Source organism: Platichthys flesus, chromosome 20 (genome assembly GCF_949316205.1).
Source record: "Platichthys flesus chromosome 20, fPlaFle2.1, whole genome shotgun sequence".
NCBI classification, from domain to species: Eukaryota; Metazoa; Chordata; class Actinopteri; order Pleuronectiformes; family Pleuronectidae; genus Platichthys; species Platichthys flesus.
The window spans coordinates 4,352,551-4,375,866 of NC_084964.1; the positions used below are offsets into that span (position 1 = coordinate 4,352,551).

At 40.8% G+C, this 23,316-nt stretch overlaps 1 protein-coding gene across 1 annotated transcript; it reads right to left on the minus strand.

Moving 5' to 3' along the window:
* Positions 1-12,622: 12,622 nt before the first annotated feature.
* On the minus strand, positions 12,623-23,073 carry eme1 (essential meiotic structure-specific endonuclease 1). The gene is made up of 9 exons (XM_062413717.1): positions 22,989-23,073; positions 21,832-22,572; positions 21,507-21,634; positions 20,587-20,676; positions 17,423-17,544; positions 16,812-16,950; positions 15,939-16,054; positions 15,641-15,830; positions 12,623-14,362 (listed from the first exon to the last, which is right to left on the minus strand). The coding sequence occupies exons 2-9, from the start codon at positions 22,547-22,549 to the stop codon at positions 14,186-14,188; spliced, it is 1,680 nt and encodes a 559-aa protein (XP_062269701.1). The 5' UTR covers positions 22,550-22,572; positions 22,989-23,073; the 3' UTR covers positions 12,623-14,185.
* Positions 23,074-23,316: the final 243 nt, after the last annotated feature.

The window sequence follows — 23,316 nt, forward strand, 5'->3', positions numbered from 1 at the left end:
TAAATATACACACACAGAGTAACACATATAGTATGTTATAGTCATGTGTATATGTAATAATAATGCATGTTATATTCAATGTTTATTCAATTCAACTTACATCTTTCCCGCATTCTAATATAACTAAAACAATGAAACTAATGAAAACTAAACTGAAACAAACACTTTAACAGCGCAGAGCCTGGCAAAGGGCCAACGATTACAGCTTCGCCGTTGCTCAAAGTATTTAATAATCTTTTTCGTTTGTTTTAAAATGGCAAAATATAAGGAATTTTCCAAGACTTTCACAGAAAATCCCATAGAGCTGCTGCGATAGTAACATTATGAAATACAAAGTGAGGGCTGAGGTTTCACCGATAAGCAGTGGAAGCTGTGGCGTTCAGATATGTCCCCTGTACCTGATGGTACATACACTATCCATGTCAAAGACATGCGATGAGACCCCAATGCCACAGAGATTAACACCGCCGGGACGCAAGTTGAACCCAAGCTATGATAACCTTGTCATCACTTGTCAGGTGTGTAAACCTCATCACCATTTATGTTTCATCCCGGCGCAGAAGAGGCTGACGGTTAATCGAGATCTAGACCTTCAGCGATTCCTAATCTGCTCCAACGCATCTCACAGCAAACCATTCCCCTGCTGTTCCCTTGCTTTGCCTTTTGTCTGAGGGCCCTCATGATATATATAACTATAGTGTCTGGTACTTCCTGATAGAAGGATATCATAGACTTATAACAGCTAAATGATCTGCCACATAGCATGTCCTAAAGGAAGAGTTAAACCGATACCATGGGAGTGCTTATGGAATGATAAAACTGGCTCAATAACTCACTGTTGAGGAGCGTACTGTGCCACAGAGACACATTAAGACCTTGTAGGAATATTAGAGAGATATCATAGAATATAATGGGACTTATTTGTTGGAGGAATCTTGATATTTTCCCATTAATCTCAAAGGGAGACATTAAGTGAATATAGAGCTTGAATCTTTTTAAATATAATATTAAAAACACAGTGAGGGGACACTGTGTAGCAAAGCACAAATCACGCATCCTGCCTCCCTCTGACAGAATAGCAGATAGTAGTCTTGAGAAGGTAGTCATGGCAACAGGGATGTCTGTGACACAAAAGCATGACACGTCCACACAAGATACACAGATACACATCTCAGCTCGATCCAGATTCAGTGTTTTGATGTGAAGAAGAAAAAAACACATTCAGAGTTGTTTGTGCTGCTAAAGTATAGAACTGGGTAATAATGATAGCAATAGAAATAATGACAGTATGGTTCTTTTGTAATCATGGATTTTTATAAGTAGCTTTGTTGTTGTTGTTTTTTTGATGCTCATGTTTCTCTTATTTATTTTATTTATAGTAGCTTTGCAACACCTTTTCTCCTCCAAGACACCAGACCGGACACAGGAAGGTGCTGCATTCAAGCACATATACACACTTTCTAATTTTTATTTTAAATATTTCCTTTATATTCCAGAGAGGAAACATATTATTCAGTATATTGCATATGTTGAGCACTGTAAAAACCTCCGCTTACTCAGTAGAATCGGAGCCTACATATCCCAGATGTGAGCGCTACCATCTTGTGCTGAAGAAGTATGGTTTGGAGTCTATGCTGTTGCGATCAGGGGATGACAAGGTCATGCTGATAAATGTGCCAATCCCAAGCCACTCGACCAATCACAAGCCAGTCTCAGCTGTCAATTATAATATTTCAACCCGTTTTCATAGAATCAAATGACTAATTCAATGAAAACCAGTTTTACCGGAAAAAGGTCTCATTGCACTTTGACATACATCTGTGCAATAAGAATTCCCTTAGAATGACAGCCACCCTTTTTATGAAAGATTTATTTCATGTGTACTTCATGTGGATAATACAGTCAGCTACCAGGGGGCAATCAAAATGCATTGGCTTCAATTTTGAGGAGCATTCCTGTCCTCCACATTTCAATATTTCAAAAGACAATAAACCTGTGGAAATATCATTACTTCAAGCCACTGAGGGGGTATTCCAGGGTAAAGGTTAAATGGCATTTGGTTAGATGTAATATATAATATAATATATATAATAGCAATAACAGAACATGTTTGTAGTAACCTAAGATAACTAGCTAGTACTTATAAATTACAAGCTAAGCTAACAAGCGAAACTTATTAGTTGTAAGTAGCCTACACTGCACGGTGGATGTATACAGTTTAGTTTGTACTTGTTTTGAAGGTTACGTGACCAATGTTCCCACAGTGGCAGGTTTGCATTCATAAGTCAACTATCAGTCACCATATGACCAAAATCATGAATAGTTCATCATTATGAGAATATTACAGCCACACATCTAACTAAGCAGTATTACATGATACCAGGACTGCAGTGGTTGTAATTAACATGGCATTAAGTGTTGTGAAGTAGTATGTGTGTTGAATGATTTAATTTACTTTCTTCAATACACAATAAACGTCAATCTGACCACTTTGACCATTCCATTTGGCTCTATCTTTTGTCACAACCACTGGATCATAAAGCAAAGAAAAATATGTATATGATTATACAAACTGTAAATATTCTGTTTCCCTTATTTGGAGCAAATAAAATGTTTTTTCCTAGTTTGTGTTACTTCTATTTGTTTTGTTGTGGTCACCCAGTATCATACAGAGAACAGGGTCTAATAACATTAGATGTCCTTCCTGGAAAATCACCAGATTCCCAACTCACCGCTACAGGTCCTGTGACCTCCGCCCTCTTCATGTGAAGCCGTTTTTTGGAGTCTAACAAATTCCTGAGGGAATTATTTGTTGCATTTGAGTTTAATCTCTAAAATGTAACCATTTTATTTTGTAAACCTGTTTGCACATTGTCATTTCATAGAATATTATTGCTATATGTTTTAAATAATAGATGGGACTGATTAATAGCTAACAACATCGACCACGTTTAAGAGCATTTTCACACCTGAAGTCCGGACCCCACTCCAAACATCATGTCTTCCTTACACTGTTTACATTAGATCCAGTTAGTTTTGGTTTCATATTTCAAATGACTGAGCGGACCTTATTCATCACCTCTGCATCTACCTATACTTAACATTGATTGGTTTAACAAACCCTGTGAGATGCAGAACTGCTGTTGTTTAATTCTGTCTTAACTTTCTGTAATTGGTTGAGAAGTCCAAAGAATCCTAAAAATGTATTCACACTGCAAACACCAATTTGAACGATTTATTCGGTGTGGTTACGAGAACACGTCTTTGTGATTGTGGGCCAAGGCACCTGTTGTGTCTGTGGTCCAAGGCACCTGTCATTTTGGTTTGGACTACACTGCCAATTTCCAAAGTTCTGGACCAAACAAGGTTGGTGTGAAAGTGGCCAGTGAAATTGAAGAACCAAATGTTTCCCATGCCCGTCCACAGAGATATTGCACCATTCAAACCCCTTGGAGAAGACTAAACCAGCACATCTTTCTGGTTATTACAGTTTTGACCTTAGGACACAGGTCAAAATGGTTACAAGGAATATAGCTTCTGATTCCTCTGCAAAAATGAATTTCAAATTAAGATGAGGTCCTCTGGCTGCCTGGTGAAAAAGAGCCTGAGGAGAAAAGGAACCAGGAACTGCCACAATAAAAGACTCACTTCAGTCCCGTCTGAGCTGAGGTTGCCTCTCAAGACCAGACCGCCATTTCTTTTCTATCAGGGTCATTTCAAAAGTGGCACTGAAGCCTGCATTTATCTGACAGCCTAAATCAGTCTCTCTGGTTACACACAGCACTCAGCCAAGAAAATGACTTGGCACTTTTTTTTCCATTCACATAGGAGTTGTTATTTGCAAGCTAAAGAATAGCTTTTTAAAAGAGCAAAATTTAGCAAATGAATCCATAAGGACAACAGCAACATTACCCAGCTTAATGGGTGCTGCTTCGAAGTCAGTATTTGATAATCACCTCATTATCCTGCAATCAGTCAACATAAGAGCTGAGTATATTAATTATATGACTACCCAAAAAGATTCTTAAAAATGCTCCTCTTTTCTTTTTTTACCAGCTTTCATCGGCTGGCGGCCGAAAGGAACAGGCAGTTGGGTTATGGATCTTTCACTCCATCATGGGTAATGGGGTAGACCGGAGGGAGTAAATAGGCGCTGAGCTAGAGCTGATGGACAGCAACACCAGGGGCCAAGGTTGCATTCAATACCATTTATTCAAGTTGATATGAAGGAGGAAGTCTCGTGCAAAAGTGCAGGGCAAGAGCCGTTGACTCCTTTGGCTCTTGGTTTTCAATCACAGAGGCTAAACAGAGACAGGAAGTAGTGGGAGAGGTGTAATAATTTAAGACAACCTGCTTATGTGCTTTATGAGGCGCAGTCAGAAAGTTATGGTCCTTGAAGTTCCTCAACCAATGTTTTATTTCATATACTGTACATCAAATTACTGTATTGTCAGATCTATGGCTTATTTAAGCCTCCTTCAACTTATTGTTTAAGCTGTTGGTTGAAACGCCTACTGTCCATTACCTGCCCAGCGCCAAATAAAATTATTATTTCAACAGCCAAAGAGCAGAGGCTGAAAACCAGGTCAAGCAAGAGCAGAAGCCATAACCTACATGTGATGGCAGCTGTTCACCAATCCCAACAGAGCAAGCCAGCTGGCCAATCAGAGCATCCTGGGCTTTATAAGGAGTCTTAAACAGACAGTTGCTTAAACCAAGTGTTTCAGACAGAGGGTGAAAAGAGGCGCTGCAGCAAATGGACAGTATGAGAAAGGGGATGTGTGTTCTGAGCATTAGAGCAGGAAAACTTTTCACAAAATAACCTAAATTAAAATTGAATCTGAACACAAGCAACATATGGGTCCTTTATCCAAATGTAAAATATACATACATATTTGATCTAACTTAATTTTGGGTATCAGTTGGGATCCGATGCAAATCTTTCTAACTCTTTGTTGTGTTTGGAATAATAGCTTTTATAAGATCATGTCAGATGCTGTTTTTATTCCAGCTTGTTGTGGAACACTGCTGCCTCCATGTAGCCCTAAAAAGATTAATTAATTCAGCCTTAAAGCCACAGTCTGATGTTACTCAATTCAGAGACACATGGCACTTAAATTTAATGAGAAAATGCTTATTTTTACATATTTCTCACAGGTACTTCCAACTGCGCATCCTGCTCTGCCACAGGGCGTCGATCACAACAACACGTCCCTTAACCGACCATGGGTTTTCGCCATCCGGTGTTTGTCCCTCTGTGTATTTCTTAGCCCCCATGGGTGCAACAAACAGTTTGCAAAGGCTCACTGGGGGGAAGGAGGCAGACTAGAAAAGAGGCAATGAAGAATGACACAACACACACACACTCTCTCTCTTTCCTCCGCCAACCCCCCCATCTTTCTCTCCTTTTCTCTCTCACTGTCGACGGGGGTCTACCTGTCTCTCCTCTCTGCTGTGAAGTAAAAGAAACTTTTTTCTTGTCATGTGCAGTGGATGTCGCTGTGTAGCTGCATAAAGATCCGACACCGTCCAGCAGCGGTACAGCCAGACATGATGCTGTTAGCAGTCAGATACAAAGACGGCCTTTACACATCTCTAAGAGGACTTGTCACTCTCTGTCGTGCATCGCAAGAACTATAGGGAGCAGGCCACTCCATGCCCGAGGAGTTTGGGTGCCTGAATTAAATGGAGCTCTCCCAATGGCATCTGCTGAAGGCATCCCAGAGGTTGGAACACAAGAAGCCGTATGACATCTGTAAATGATGGGAGAGTAACCACCTCCCTAGCTGGTTGTGTGCATGTAAAATGCATACATCGTTGAACTTCTTTCCGTTTATTTGTGTGCGCCTGCCCGTGTGCGATTAGGCAACTGTGTGCTTTGTGCTCCTGTGAACTCCCTGCAGTGTTTTCAGCTCCTCTATCAAAGGCTATTCCCAATTTGTTACTGTGGATCAAGAAACTGGGACGGCAGCAGAATGGAATGTTAATAATAAATAAAAAAAAGAACGGCCTCCGGGGGCGCCCTCGCTGCTGTATTACCAGTGTGGAGTGAATACAGAGTGTTTGTGCAGAGGCTGCAGACAGTACAGTGGGTGGTTGTGGTGGGGTTGTGCGTCCAGTTTGATTTGACTTGGCTCTTCAGGGATATGGATAAAAACCCCTGAGAGCTTCTCACTGTGTATTTTAGATGAGAAAAAAAGATCTGTGTTTTGTGTGAAATAAACAGGGGGCGTGGGTACCTGACAGCATGCTGATGAACAATGGAGAGACGACCACTCTGATTTTGCGAGATGTGAGATCAATGAGAATTTGATGGGGCGTAGTTTGTAGCTCCCAGCCCCTGAGGAAGGAATGCAAAGTTGTTAGGAGATCTTCTGTTCCAAGGGCAGATTTAAGATTCCCCCTGGTGCTGTTAAGACTACGATTTAAAGAGTATAAGCTGATGTCTGATAAGGGCCTCAGGGTACCTTCCACTGCGCCTTTTCCTCGAGTCCTGGTCACATTGTCTTAAAGGCTAATGGTGTGGCTGTTTGCACTCAGGTAATGGCGGAGAAAAGAAGGAGGGATACTGACACACTTGAAACATTTCTAATGTCAATAAAGATCATTGCTTTGCCATGAAAAAAATGGTTAAAGATGATTTCTTTCATTTTGTCTAGTTGTTATCAGACTAATATTTGTTCATGTGCTAATTTTTCAGATAAGTTCTCTTTTTATTGATTTTATGAGTACAAACATTGGAAAAACAAAACAGACAACAAAACAAACAACAACAACAACAACAAAAAAAGATAAGTTCGGTTTTAATTAGTTTTCAGTTCATGCTATAAGACAGGGGGAAGAAACAGGATTGAAAGCTGAGACAGGTTGTGATTGGTTGAGCACTGGTTTCGATAGAACCTCTGTACCAAGGCTTCATTCCACGATCAGTACCCTGCAGACTGACGGCAAAAGGTCAAGATGGCGGCAAGGGTATCTGGGTTATTCTCCCTTCATTTTTAAACAACAGGAGGAAGTGGGGTCACATCGTCCATCTTTATACACAGTCTACACTCTGTATGGTGAGGAAGTAAGCTCATACAGCATCAGGAACAAACATTTGCTACTGTGTGAAGATTTAAAATGATTTGCCTTCATTAGGACGGTGTGTTTCCACGACTGTTGTTTTGTTTTTCAGCAGGATAAAGAAAAAATGACTGCCCTACATCAGTGTTACATCACCTGTGGCTGAATCGGAACAATTCCCTGCATTTGGTGGAATATCTCCAACCAGAGGGGTGTAGACTTTTGAGAAGAAACTTTACTGTCCATAGTTTTGACCATGATGCTGTAGTTTGATCTTTCCATAGAGGAAGCTTTATTTACAGGTTATCGGGTTAAAAATAGTGAACCTTTCAGAAGTAGAAGAAATAGTGAACGTTAGCTTGATAACAGAACAACACTTAACTTCTGGTCATCATCGATTATGACTCATACCAGAGGGTCAGACAAGGGAAATCATGCAGTTTACTATGGGGTGTACTTCCATTCAGATAGATACATAAAAGTGATCATTATAATCCTTATAATTACAACACGTGCCACAACTGTTAAATGTAAACATATATACACTTAAGTTTGCTTTATAAAGGGCATGTTAAAGGAAAATTCCAATATATTTCCTAGTGTATTTCCTGGTATAAAGCTTGTTGTTTCATAAGCTTTTGTTTACAGATATGTTTGCAATTGAGGCAACCAGGGCGAAGTTACCATGTTGCAGGTTGAATTTAGTGGTCGAGGAAGTACTCAAACATTTTACGTGAGTAAAAATAAGTACCGCAACACTCAAAGTACCAGATAAACCTTTCTACTTGAATAAAAGTAAGTCAGTAGTTATTTTTATGAAAATTAAATAAAAGTAAATTGTCTTATTCCCTAGGTGAAATGGTCAGTTACACTATTAACTGGGTCTATTGCATATTCAGTTTAATACAAGAAAAGCACAGACCCTGTCATATTAATAAAGGAAGCTTCAGATTATTCTACTGAAAACACCTGAGCGGTTGAGTCTCACAGCTTCTCCCAAATCTATTTCACATCTTTCTTCTTCGCCAGTGATGCTGCGGCTGCATGAGGAGGCGGGGTCTAATGTTGCCTGCCCGCTCTGATTGGATCAATGAATCAATTCCCCCTTTCGTCATTGTTTATGTTTTACAAATATATAAAAAACAAGGTGAACATGTGACAGAATGCTTTCAAAAAATCCTACATTTAATAGGTACTTAAATACATTTAAGATGTAAATGTATTTTTTTTTACTTCTAACCACTGGTTGAAATGGGCTGGGAGATTTGCATTAAATGGTGAATCTACACATAGAGATAAGACTGGGAACGTTAGAGGGACTGTGTTGGGAAATATCAAGCATGCTGCTCATCTTTCCACACGGCATAACACCTCCTGTGACATGACTTTGAAGCATGGCCAGTGTTAGGGAATCAGTTAAATAATGACTTTTTACAGACAATAACAGATGTCCTTGTTCAGGTTTGTCTGACGTGCATTTGCAGATTCACAGCAGCCTCACAAATGCACCCTTGACAGTGTGACATCACATCACTCTTCATGACCGGATGATTCTAATGGAAACAGACAGCAGAGTTGAAGAATCTCCCTGTTCCATGCTGATTCTTCATCCTTATTTCACACTGGAGCTTCTCAACATGAATGGGCTTCTCGTCGAGCCCCACCGCTGCTAAGACCGAGGCAAGCCTGAAGATATTAAAAATGCTACATAAAATAAAACACAAACTGACACACCCTACACCGTACAGGAAATCTTATCTGGGCCGTTTATCAAAGTCTTCAGCAGTTTTTTTACGGGCATATTTATCTTTCCCTGTCCTTTAGTTTACAGGATACATGTTGTGCTCTGCCTGATAATTTATCCAACCTTCAAAAGCTTGACACATGCTGATGATTTTCTCCCCCTTTCGAAACAATGGAGGTGGAATGTGGTGCACGTCTGCCCCCTGGTGACGGAAGACGATCCCCCACAACAATCACTCACAGGGTATGTTTTCCAATATTGTCTTAAATTGAGTGTGAGCAGATTCATTTCACACCTTCATCTCATTACTGAGTATGTTAATATGCTGTGAAACATTAATTCACACAGAGTGCTTTAGATTGGAAGTCTGTCGAGAGACGTGAGGACATAACATACTGTATATAGGGGTTCATTGTGCACAATAACACAATTAGCACCATTTTTAGAATACATGACAGGAAGGTGAATGATTGTCGTATTAAAATTTGAAACTCTTTTTAAACATTTTATATTCTGCTGATTAAACATCCTCAGGAGTTCCTCCAGGATGAAGGCTGGGGAATACCAACAGTCAAATGAGTAACCACTGTGTGGAAATGAGTTTGTAGTGAGTTTATGAGTAGAAAATGTGTTTATTGATAGTCTATACAACACTAAAGGATGAAATGATAGTGGTCTAATGTAACATTTGCTTTGTTGAAAAGTTTACACAAGAGTTAAAACTGAGCTTTAAGGATTATTAGTTTAGTTTATAGAGTGATTAAGCAGTGCACATCCTTGAAATTAGTATTACTAGAGCTGTGCCTATTCTAAACCTGCCTGTTTGGAATGGGCTGTTCTCTTCTCCCTTGTCAATACTCTGGAGATCCTTCACAATTATTCTTTGGCATTAGTGAGTCCTCCTTAATCAGATCTACAATATACTGTCACCTTTTATTGTTTGCATGGTTGACTGTCTATGGTGCAGAGTGACGTCAGAAACCTTTGTGTTCATCCTACCTGGTTTGTCTGAAGTCTACCTTTATCGTCCTTTTCATGAAATGAAACTGAATTCCCTTTATTTTTGTTCATGTGTGTGGTTTATATGTAAGTTTGATGGATTTACTTACACTTCACTTCCCTGGACCACTAAGAATACACTTACCAAGTGTTAAGCTGACAGATAGACAGAAGTGGGCAGAAGTAGTAGGTAGATTTTAGTTATGGCTCAGTGGCTCAGGAGGTAACCCAGCTCATCCACTAACTAGATTGTCGGCAGTTCGATCCCTGTCTCCCCTGATTATTGTGAAGATGTCCCTGTGCTGGCAGTGCATGAAGTGCTGCACATCGATGACCACACAAAACGCTTCCCAGTACAGATTTGCCATTCACCCACTCACACACACATTATTATAGTGCGTGTAAGCGCTATATAAATAGCGTGTAGGAGCCAGCCTGTCTGGCTTAGGGGTTCAGTAAAATGAATGTATTTACAAAGTGCATCATGCATAAACCATATCAAGCTTTTTTCTCTTCTTAAGCAACTTATTGTACGCTAAGACCTGCGGGTAAGGATGGATCACCAACAGGGCAACTCTCCCCAAAAGCACAGGGTTTACGCCATATCGCTCTGTCAATGTTATTAATCAGCCATTTGTTGGAACATTGCTCTAAGTGATCGTCAAGCCTTAAAAAAAAAAAAAAAAAAAAAAAAAAAAATCTGGTTGTTTTAGTTAAAATTAAGCCTATTTGTTGTAAAGTTGTGTTTTGTCTAATCGCTTTAGGAGTTTCTTTCCATGTCAAGCAATTAACAGACAGCAAACCTGGAGCAAGGTAAGATTGTTTCTCGCTGTAAGAAGGCCAAAACCAACAATTACGTTAATCATAAAGTCCAATATTGTTCTCATGATCAGTGTATGAAATGCAAAAAAAGTGTGAGTGCCCATTATTATTTCCTGAACCCTGAGTTAACATATTCATAATTCTTTTTTTTTCTGGCTAACTGTGAAAATCTGAAAATATGGAATCTATTGTAAACTGGAGAATGTTCCGACGTGAGAAGCTTGTTCCGCTCTTTCTTTGGTATTTTAATTGCCCAATTAGAGCACAGTGAGGATTCACAGAGCAGTTGTTCTCTAGAGTTTTATGTCCAATGATGAGACGGTAAAATGTTGGAAGAAATGTCAAATGAGAGAGAGCGGCCTGAGCAATGGATCAGAGAGCCCTTATTTCCTCTCTAATAAATCCATTGAATTATTTCATGTTATCTGAGAGTGAATTCTGCGCATTTAATGCTTTACAATGTCCACATGCACACAATGACAAAACTTAGGACACTCAACAGTTCATAATGTACACAGCATAAATGAAATACATATAGTGCACAAGAATACATTTTTGCCATGTGGCTCCCTAATGATTTTGTCCAACCCTGTATTGAGATAATTTTACGTCATCATAATTTTTTTTATGATCTACTTGATAATTTACCCCATTATTTACTTTATTATTCACTCTGCGTGCTAAAAACCTGATAACCAACACACACCAAAACAAGTGCACTCTGCTGAGGCCTTTTTCTTAAAAAAAGAAAAACATGTAACCTTGTTGTTTTCGAAGAAAAAAGTTCTGCCCATAGATGCACTGTATGAAAGTGTGTGAATTTAACATTCGATAAACAGGTCCTACTTTAGCAGTTAAATGGTACACCACTGAATACACGATGTGATTCTAAATGTAATGTTAAACCATTAAAAATAACCATTCTGTTAAAACTTAAGAACGAGAATCTCACTGCACAAAACAGGATGTTTTTTGAAAAGTGTCTTCATTCTGTCAGGACAGGCTTGGGTTTATTTTGGATTGCTGTCTTATAGAACCTTATAAACTCTATTGCAAAATACTTTGGATGATTCCAGGCGCTTTCTTTTAACACGTCTAAACTCCGAAACAGCAGTATGTGGAAACAGGATTATTTTTTGGGCCGAGCCCTGGGTTCACTGTTCCCCGACATGTGTTCTGAAACTATGCACACTGTGGGTTTGGGTAAATTTAAACATCTATAGCCATCATTCTGAAGTTGCACTTTAGTTGAAATTTTATGAAAAATTATATTTTTATGGGTCTATTTAAAGAAATAGCTTTGATAGCTCACGACAGCACAGCACTTTCACCCTGTGTAAGGTTCAATAGTCCCCTTTTAAAATCCTCTGAGTGCAGGGTTATCACTGAGCATGGGGCTGCTACACATAAATGCCACATTTACACATTATCGTGTGCATCAAACAGATTCCTCAAGTGGATATCTGCCCGTCTGAGGAAAAAGGGAGAGTGACGGGAAGCTCTGAAGCACTGCTCTTCACGTTTCTCCATTCCCAAGATATAATCCTCTTTCCTTTTGAGTTGAGGTCAAATAGAGGGAGGTGCCACGGGGAAATCACGTTCTCATGAATGAGACAATTACACACATCTCTTACTTTCCACCCTGCAAAAAACCTTTTCTGTTTTTTGCTCCCAGCATCCTTGAAGTCTCCCACACCTCAAAGCTAACAAGACGTGAAGGGAAGCAGAGGCCTGTCCCAGGGTTGAGAGAAGCTGTGTATCTTTCACGGTATTGCCAAGTTCTGTGACCTGAACTTGGGGTGATCTGATGAAAGAATGCAGCTTCGCTTGCATGACTACATGGACTTAAAGCTACTGAATCATGTTCTTTAACAACAGCTTTTGGGCAAAAGCTATATAGAGCCGGCATAAAAGTGCATAAAAAAGTGAGGGGTCCTCAAAGTGTCAGTTCAATCCATTCATTACAATGTCAACCCGAAGCCTAAGAAGAATGAAGCAAATTTATTTGAGAAAGACAAATGTTGGAGTGATGAATTTACAATTAAACATCCATATTTTAAGAACCAACTGCAACAAAAGTCAGGACAAACTCTAAGATTCCATTTGAAATTTGTCAATCTTTTGTATGTCCGCCTTTATTTATTATGGCGGAGCAGATCCCCTGGCTATGGACAATACCAGTCTTTACCCTTCTGCGGAGAAGGGTTCTGCCATTCTTCACACATCATTGCTATCTGCTACTCGTTGCTGGAGGTGTGTTTTTGTTCTACCCTCCACTTTAAAATGTTCTATTGGATTTAAGTCAGAGGACATACTTCATACAGAGTTAGACTTGTTTCCCAACAGTGTCTGGGATCATTTGTCTCTTTGCCAATGACTCACCTGCCAGGCTTCTGGAGACTACAAACTTTTTTACTCGCATTCATGCTGCCAACTTTAAACGTTATCTTTGATGGTGTGCACTCATGCAGGCCAACATTAACAAACTCACCTCCATGTTTAGTGTGCAGCACAGGTTATAGACTATAAATATGGACAAAATGACAGCTAGTTCCCTAAAAGTGGTTGCTAGCTGCAGTATAGGTCATAAACCCTGCCTCTTCCATGTAAGTGTAACGGACACAGACCAAGCTAAAATCACGTCCTTCACTGTGATAGCCACTGGAGTTGTGACTGGTGTCATCATTCTGGATCTCAACTTTTAGTCTTTAATACATTTGCATTCATTAACATTATCTCCTAATCATTTTACATATTTTCCCCTTATCCTTTCCTGGCTGTGTCCCTATCTATGCCTGCCTGCATGTAGGACCAGGAGTGAGGCATGCTGCTCATCTCTTAAGCCCATTTAACAGCTCGTTACACATTCGTCTCTTTCTCCTTCTTTTCCTCTGTTCCAGGCACTCGTCATTTCTTGGTCAGGCTCCATTTTTTGCTAATGCGGCGGAAATGAGCCGTGGGCATTGCAAAGTGAAGTGGAGCAGATTTGTCGTGGCATTTTACTACACTTGCACTCCATGAAAACACAAACAGGGCCAGGTGTAACAAGGCTCGACACAAACAGGGGCAATGAAGACATGGGCGAGCCCAATGATACAGAAAGCTTATGGTTTGGCCACTCTAATTCAGTTGGACAGCAGTTAAAACACAGGGGGCTGAGGTGTTACACTACACATATAACGCTTGATGAAACCAGATTAGAGGGGAGCCACAGAGGTGCTGTTCCACACGGAGTTCAGCATCTTAACGGTGAACGACATGACTATGGTGTGGTCATGATATAATGTATAAAAAAGGATTGAAAATGAAAAATAAGAGAGAGTGCACTTTTCAACACAGGTCCCATTCTCATAACGCTACGCCATTCCGGCTTATTACGAGAATAAAACTGGTTGTAAAATATTCACTACCATTTTTCTTGGGAATAATTATCTTGTGAAAACCTGATAAAAATGTTTAAAATGATCTTTTCATAAAACTATAATATTTACAAAACATAAAAAAAGCAGACATTGAATTCAAGTATTGATAACAATATTGGGAACATCTCATGAGTTAGACAGTGGCGTCCAGTGTCTGCTCAGGGTCACGGGAGCTCATCATGAGGAAGAGGCGTTTGGAAAGCTCTGGGCCGACCCTCCGAGTGGTGGAGGTCACGCCTTCGCCTCTGCGGATCAGAAGGTCCGACAGCAAGGAGATCCTCTCGCGGTCGGTTTTGCACAGACTGTAAGCCTGCAGAGAGACACAGCCATATTTTGTATTGGGGGGGGGGTATATGTGCTGATGTGTCAAGGTGAATATGACTTGAAAACATTTGGATCTAGATATCTTGCCTTTAAATCTCCATAAATGAGTAATTTCTCATGTAGGCTGCACTTAACTTTAAAAGCTGATTTAAAAGGGTACCAGGAAATAAATATATGATAACTGTAAGATACATTTAGAAGTCTGTAGTCGCATCGCCGCTGCTTTTCAAAGGCTGTTATGATTAATAACTTAAAACACTATAATCAACAGAAAAAGCATAAAAATGTAAGGAAAAGGGAAGAAAAGACAAATATTTAGGCATTTTATGTCGAGGCCTTTCTATAAAAGTGAAGCATAATGTCTCTTTCTTAATGTTGGCCTGTTTTTGGTTGTTTAACTAGTTACTGCATGTGTCAGCCCTGTGTTAGACTGGGTGCTCGTCAGAGGTGTATCCTGTATTATGCCTGATGTAAGGATGTTATAGTGTCAAATCATGATAAGTTCTAAACCGGCCTGTTGTGTTGCTGGCTGCACTTTTTTTTTTGTGAAACTGTAAAAGTGACCTGCAGTGATTGAGTTGAAAGAAAAGTGAAGACAGGCTGCTGGACTCAGTCTGCAGAACCCTGAAGTTCCACTACCTATTCACCCATTCATTCAGAATGTATTGAAGCTCCACTCAGTACGCAGAGCCTGCTACCCGGCGCTGGTCACCTATGTAATCTAAGTTTTTTACTGTTTTATGTATCATACGTCCAAATCCCACCAAATTCTACACTGCACTTCTTTAGGCCCGGAATCGTATACATAGGCAGTGTGGCTCGAATTAGATGAATGGTTCTTGAGATAGGCGTTCCACATTCAGAGAGACTGGTTTCAGTAGATGGATAAATATTTTTTGTCACAAGCCCTTTTTTCTATTGGTAAAAAACCCCACTAACACCCACTAACATCTGGCTTTTGTCTGCAATGGGAATGGACACACTCTGCGTTCAATCCCAGGTGAAATGTCACCGCAGAAGGCACAGGGGATGGAGAGGTGGCGCCCATGTGAATGTGCTAATTTGACAACACAGTGAGGTGAGAGGGCGCCTCAGAATGCTGAACATTACGCTCTGCGGAAAATAACAGTGAGGCGACTCCTCTCCTGGAAAACCTGCGTATATCTGCTGATTTTGGTGAAGCAGAACTAACAGTAGCAAAGAGAAAGGACAAGCATAAATATGTAATCATGGGGTATCCTGAATGAATGAGCAGCTGCGGTACCTTCTTGAGCAGCTGTGGGGATGGGTAAGCTGCCAGGATTGCTGCGGCCATGTCTGGGCTGACTCTGTTGAACTGCTGGATCTGTCTCTTCCACACCTGCAGCAGGCCCTTACCAGCTCTATCCACCCGCTGACCGCCCGCCCACTCGCTCTCCAAGTAGAAAGAGAAGCCCGTCTGCTCCCTCTCTCGCCTGACAACACACACGCACGCACACACACACGAGCAAGAGACGTTATTGTTTGATCTGCAACAAAAGCATTTGACACAGTTGTTAAGAGGAAGAACTACTTTGGCTCACTTGAAAGGGGCCTCTGCAACTGCTTTGGTTGTCATGGTGATGTGGTCGGAGAAGTCTTTCCAGGTTGACAAGTAGCGGACTGAGACGCCAGTGTGGAGCTGGAGATGTGCCACTGCCTGATGGGATATTGGACGACAGAAAGATGTGGATCACTATTGAACAAAAAAGACTGTTAATTTATCTATTTAAGAAGCATCAGACACCTTAGTTTATATATAAATGTTTGGGATTGCAGCCAGAGAGTATTAAATCTGATTATCAAAATAGGTAAATAAATGAATACATGTTAACACACTCAATTAAATATTCGCAGTGTTTAAGGGCTAAATTCTGGGGTTGAATAATATACAAATGAATGGATTATATGGTGTCGGAGTTAAAATGAATTACATGCATGGTTTTAGGGCTTTTTTATGTGGAAAACATCCATGAATTTTCTGCTAAAAAGATTACCCTCAACATTTAATGGGAAGGTTACTTTTTAAAGAGACGATGCAGATAATCAATTTGAAATACATAACTACATACAAATCCACTGATTTTATATTTAATGTCATTAAATCCAAAGTAAAATAACTACATCGTTAGTAATAGGGAAATTACTTGGACTTAAATTTAGACGCTTTACAGATCCTAGCTGTGGAAGCTTTCGTATAGTTATCTCTATGTAAGACGTAGATTCAATATTCATATGTTTTTTTTCCTTCGATGCTTTTGTATTGTATGTACTTGATACTATGTTGTGTTGTATCTGGACCGTGAGTCTGGATAACAAATGTCGGCATCATCAACATAATAGAAAGATGAAGGGATTCATTACCACAATGAATAATTAAACAAACGCTGGTGTTCTTCTTCCACCAACGAACCCACCTCTTCTACTTCAACCCGTGACACCTCAGGAAGCGCCTCAGCTCCAGCCTTCTTCCTTGTCTTCCTCACTTTTCCTCCGGCTCGCTCTTCATTTGTAACAGCCTCTCGGAACTTCTTCTGGCTTTGTGACTTCTGGGATCTGAGGGCAAACAAGAAATCGTCGGTTTCTTCCTTTTTGGTATTAACACTCAGTGTGTAGTCTGCCCTGGTCTCAACATGTGGGCAGCGCCACTCTCTTTGCTTCATTTCCCCTCTTCACACAGTTTCCAGCTGAGTTCCTCCAGCTGACAGTTGTATGTGACATGTTACCAGACACTGGGGCAGCAGAGGATATATTGAGGTTAGTTTACAAGGTATCTGAGTGCTATTCCTTGTTGTCTTTTTAACATTTTATTATAGTGCTATACTTCCCCCTGCTGTACTCATTCATACCGGGAGCCATTTGTCTTCTCAGCCTCCACCACCCAATCAACCAACCGTCTTGTTGGCGTTTCACCTTCTTCACTGGCCAAGCGGGTACAGGAATTCTGACCCACTGCCTCTGGGTTATCAAAACATCACTAAATGAAGCCCCTCCCAAATTAAAAGAAGCAGATGATGTCCGTTCCCACCTGAAGTATTTCTCCATGTCGATGACCACCAGGCTGAGGAGCTTTCCAGGGTTACGTCTCTGCTGGTCCTGCACCCACGACGTAAGAGTGGGATTAGCGTCTGACCTGCCGTGTCTCTCTTCCTGTGTCCAATAGAGTGAATGGGGAGCAACGACAGGTATTAATAAAATTCACTTTACCCGCAACTGTGTGATATAGCACAAATCCTGCACTGTCTCCTGAACGTGAACAAAAACATGTATCCAAATCTAATGTAGGACAGGGGGGGGGGGGGGGGGGGGTCAAATGGCAGGAAGTTGTGGAAGTGTTGAAGGCTTGGTTATGATGAAAAAAGTGTGTGAAGGGTCTCTCTTCTTCTTTAACAACATAATATAACTCGCTGAAAGGATTTTCCTTGGTTTTGTCAAGCCTGAAACCTGCTCGTTTCTGCTGGTGACTTTAATGTAGGCCAGCTGAGCTGCTTCCTTCTATAAAGGACCCAAATTGTGCAATGAAATCGCTCTATTTTAGATTAAATGTTCTAAAAACTCATTAACCCATTCACACTCACATCCATACAGTGCATCTATGGGCAGCATTTTTTCTATGAGAACAGCACAGGCATCTGGGGCAGTTTGGTGTTCAGTGTCTGTCCCAAAGACTCTTTGGCGTGCATAATGGAGAAGACTGGGATTGAACCACTGACCTATATATTTTTTTTTTTTATTTGACCTTTATTTAACCAGGAAAGTCCCATTGAGATTAAAAACCTCTTTTCCGAGGGAGTCCTGGCCAAGAGGCAGCAACAAATAACATATGTACACTCACAATATTACACTCACAACATATAAACAGAAATTAAAATGATAAAAAACAGTTACAAGTAAATTAAGATTCATAAAAAACATCTACAAGTAGAAGAAGTGGTCTGAAATGCTCTCATCGTAGATTTAAAAGCGTTCAAAGAAATCATTTCGGTTAATTTGAAATCTTTTTGCAGCCAGTTCCATGTGGTGGGAGCAGAGTGGACGAATGCCCTTTTTCCTGATTCAGTGCGGGCCAATGGAACTAACAAAAGCATCTGATTGTTTGAGCGCAGACTGTAAGTAACACTTTTCTGTGTGATTAAATTACAAATATATGATGGCAGTAGCCCAAGCATGGCCTCATAAATAAAAGTGCACCAATGTCCCAGCCTCCTGGTGGACAAAGGAGCCAACCCACTCGAGAATACAATTCACAGTGATGGGTCAGGGCTCTACAGTTAGTGATAAACCTCAGAGAAGCATGGTAAACAGCATCAATCTTACATAGACATTTAGCTGAGGCGTTCATATAAATCAAATCTCCATAATCTAAACTGGATAAAAACGTTGCAGTGACAAGCCGCTTTTTCACCTCAAAAGAGAAACAAAATTTGTGCCTGAAGAAGAAGCCCAATTTAAGTTTCAATTTCTTCACAAGATTTTCAATGTGGGGTTTGAAGGAAAGGGAATCATCAATCAAGACACCAAGATATTTATAGATATGAACCACCTCTATGACATTTCCCTCAAGAGCGGACACTGTGGGGACAGTTTGAGGTACTTTCTTAGAGTTTGAAAACAACATTTGTTTAGTTTTTTCAGTGTTGAGGACTAATTTTAGTTGCAGGAGTGTGTGCTGGACTGCATCAAAAGCTTTCTGCAGAGATTCAACAGCTTAAGCAGGAGTTGATCCAAAACAGTAAATAATTGTGTCATCTGCTTAAAAATGCATGTTAGCATCTGACACGTTTTTTCCCAAATCATTAATGTACATAATGAACAAGAGGGGTCCTAATATTGAACCCTGTGGCACGCCCTTGTGGACACTCACAAATTCAGAACACAGACCATCATATTTAATACACTGAGTCCTGTCACTCAAATAATCTGTGAACCAGGAAACTACATGATTTGACAAATCAAAAGGAAAAAAGCCTATGCTTTAAAACAGCATGGTCCACAGTGTCAAAAGCCTTTGACAGATCAATAAAAAGTGAAGCACAGTGCTGCTTCTTATCAAGAGCAACTAATATATCATTGATCACTTTTGTAGCTGCAGTGATGGTTCTGTGTTTTTTCCTGAAGTCTGATTGCAGTTTTGAGAGAAGATCATTAAATGTTAGAAACTCTTTTAACTGATCACACACAAGAGATTCAAGAATGTTTGACAAGGCACACAGATTTGATATTGGCCTGTAGTTGGTTAAAGCTGCTGGATCACCTCCTTTTAATAAGGGGGTAACAAAAGCTGACTTCCAAACAGATGGAATTTCTTTGTTTTCAATTGAGAGATTAAAAAGGATTGTAAGAGGCTGTGCTACAAAATCAGCTGCTATTTTTAAAAAGTAGGGCTCTATTGAATCAGGTCCAGGGGATTTTCTGCTAGCCAACGTTTTGAGGGCTTGATGCACTTGCTTCACAGTAAAAGGTAAGAAATTAAAGGGTTCTCCTGAAAACCTTGGAGCTTCTGTGCAGGGAAACACAGGGGCTGCTCCCGTAGAATCAAACAAAGAACCAGATAATACAAAATGATTGTTAAAACAATTTAGAACCTCAGTTCTATCATAGACTGGGACTGAGTCTTTTAGAACAAATATCGGAAGAGCCGGAGGACTTTTACTTACAGATAAAGATTTAATTACTTTCCAAAATTTCTGTGGATTATTAAGGTTCTCAGTTGTGACAGATAAATAATATTCAGATTTAGCCTTTTTAATAAGAGTAGTGCATTTGTTCCTTAGTTGCCTGAAAATAGACCAGTCAGAGGCAAAATCACTTTTTCTGGCTTTGGCCCATGCCACATTACTTTGATGGATGGTATCTGACAACTCTGGGGAAAACCACGGATTATCTCGTCCCTTAACCCTGAATTTCCCGATGGGGGCATGATTATTTACAATTTTCACAAAGTGTTCCTTAAAGAATGTCCAAGCTAACTCCACGTCCGGCAAAAGACCTATGTGTCCCCAATTTACCAAAGACAAATCATGAAGGGATCAGATTTTCAGTCACATCTATGTGGACAACGGAGACACATTAGTACCAGGTGTAAATATGATCAGATCAAAATCGTATCGAGATACGATCTGAATATGAAACACATGTTAATGCAGGTGTAAATGGAGTCAGTGTGACCAGGAGGAGCTGCAGTGTACCAACCTGAACGTAGCTGTGGATCAGAGAGCTGAAGTCCTCAACGGTCATCTGCATCACTACATGAGCCTCTGGTACACACACGGCGTCATCTGGCTGAGATACACACGCAGAACACACAGGAGATTGTCATTTATAGTTATTTAGACAAATTGTATGATTATGTTGTGATGTTATAACACATATAAACCTGCTTCTTGTTCTCAACCTGCGTTTTTTCTGTTTGAGTCAATAACAGAAAAAGTCTCACAGTAACCAGTTAATATTCATGCTTCACCTCAATGTATAAGACATAGTGTTTTCCTGATAACCATCAACATCACTGTTGAAAATTCACATTCTTTATTAATATTGTAAACTTTTTAGTTTTTGTCAGGTTATGAAAATTTGTTTAAGTGTCCGTAGGGCTCATAACTTCAGAATTAATGAAGGAAACATATTTGCACAAATTATGTGCCTACGAGTTAGTTGCTAATTTAACAGTACTGAATAAAGATGTGGTGCAAAGACCTATGCTAAAATACACCATTAAAAACAGTGCAAGTACAAATAAAACAACAGTGGTTTTATTAATAATCTAATCGTATCTGGATCCAACTTCAAAGAGACGGAACTCATGCGACTTATCTTGTCAGTCGAATTTTCTTTTTGGATCTTGATGAAAACTATCAGGGACATTTAGGGAACAGAAATGTATACGTTGTTGCAGCTAGATTGAATTTAAGGACATTTATTTCTGCTGTAATCTGAGCCACTATAACCTTTCACTTGCTAAAAGCCCCCACCACCAGCATGTATAAATATGTGTCCGGCATCTTCTACTCATGGAGACACACACAACAGCACTGCTGCTGGAAGAAATCCTGGGGGAAACACTGGTGTGTGTGTGTGTGTGTGTGTGTGTGTGTGTGTGTGTGTGTGTACACCTGTGCAGAGGGAGCCCTCCTCATCCAGCTGACACTGCGTGGGAGGGGTTGCTTCTCTATGGCACAACTGCAGCCCAGAGCCTGCACAGACGCCAGCAGAGTCCCGCCGCCCTCCAGCTGTAAGAGAGCTGCAAACACAAACACAGACACCAAGATAATGGGCACAATATATCCATTTAACTACTTAAATAATGCCTTCAAAGCATGCACACACTTGGCTTAATTTGCAGTCTGAAATTGTCTTGGACAAATATGCAGAGAACCATAGGACACTGCCGACTCGGATGGGATTTGCTATCAGTGCCAGGTAATATTTTCTATTTACCTGGGTCCACAGCCACCACCATGTGCTTGATACACTCCTCTGGCTTCAGGGCCTTGGCAGCCTCTGCCAGAGCTTTTCTCTCTGCTTTCTGCCTCTCCTGCTCCAGCCGGAGCACCTCCTTGTCCCCCTGCTGTCTCTCCCTGGCTTGCCTCCTCTTCAGAGCCTCCTCCCTGGAGGCCTGGATCTCCCCTGCCTTCCGCTTGGCAGGATTCCTCTTGGCAGGGGAGGTGTCGATGCTCCCTGCACTGGAGACGGGCTTCGTACATGGCCATCGCTGAAGGAGAGCTGCCGCCTCCTCTGGACCATCTGAGGCACTATGGCTCACCTGACGGTAGCTGAGCAGGGGCTGTGGTTTTGGAAACCCATTCTGGCAGGAGAGCTGCAAACTGGGCAGATTGGATGGGGAGTTCCGCTCAGCATCTTTCCCATTAGTGACAGCGGAGGAAGCACTAATCACATTGTCTTGTCTGTGTTTGAGTCTCTGTGCCAGAGGGACATAAGGTTCATCCTCATCGGAATCGCTGCTGATCATCATTACATCAGCCACCCCCCGGCGTGCACCTGCTTTATTCTTCCCTGGGGGTAGCACTGCGTTTTCTGCATCAGAATCAGCCAGATCCACCATGTCTGCTTTCTGTCTGTGGCGACCAGGCTGGAGGAAGTCAAACACAGGCAACTCCTCGTCCAGGTCGCTGGTGGAGTCGCTGTGGCTGCCCATGTTGTTTCAGGTCCAAGAACAAGCTAGTGAGATATCAGAGAAGAATTATGAAGAGGGGCCGCAAATTAGAAAGCCCCCAGATAGCCTTTGCTTCTGTTGGGGGGAAAGAAACCACCAGGCTTCATCCAAATTTCTTACAATTTAAGATGTATGTGTGGTTGCCATTGGATAATAGTACCTGACTTATCCCAAACTAAAACAATAACAGGGGACATATGACAGTAACTTCGGCAGAGCTGGAAACAAACCAGCTGAACTAAAACTGAAGTTTGTCCATCAGAAACAAATGGCGTTTTGAGCTGAGTCTGGCACAACGTTAACAGTGGAGCCACAGGGGCGTCATGTACAAAGACACACAGGAAAGCCTTTCGTTTCGCACACTCACGACCTTTCATAAAGTTCAGATGTAGGATACTTTAAATTAGTATCGACTACTCACAGTAGCGTCCAGTTACAGTACTGTGAAGTAGTTGAAGTATTTCCACGGACAGTTAGTTGTGAGACACGTTTGATTTCCCCGGGTTATGGTGCGTTCAAGCTCCTGGCAAGAACGGAATTTACACAAGTCCATGGTGGGTTAGTGGGAAAACCAACACGGACACGACCCCTAAATAAAAGTGATACATTCGGTTTAGTTTACTGAACATGTAATATTGCACAAAAATACAACAATTCTTAATTTCTTGTATGAGAGCGAATCAAAATGTGTTTTTTTGAGGATGAATAATCGGAACCGCCATCAGATCTGAAGTAGTTAAAACACTGCT

Bases quoted from the DNA above. Each gene is read 5' to 3' on its own strand.
- eme1 (XM_062413717.1), bottom strand. From the start codon at position 22,549: ATGGGCAGCCACAGCGACTCCACCAGCGACCTGGACGAGGAGTTGCCT. The intron at 17,545-20,586 runs GTTGGTACACTG...TATTGGACACAG, and splicing joins TGATCCACAGCTACGTTCAG to GAAGAGAGACACGGCAGGTC. The intron at 14,363-15,640 runs GTACCGCAGCTG...GTCTCTCTGCAG, and splicing joins CCCCACAGCTGCTCAAGAAG to GCTTACAGTCTGTGCAAAAC.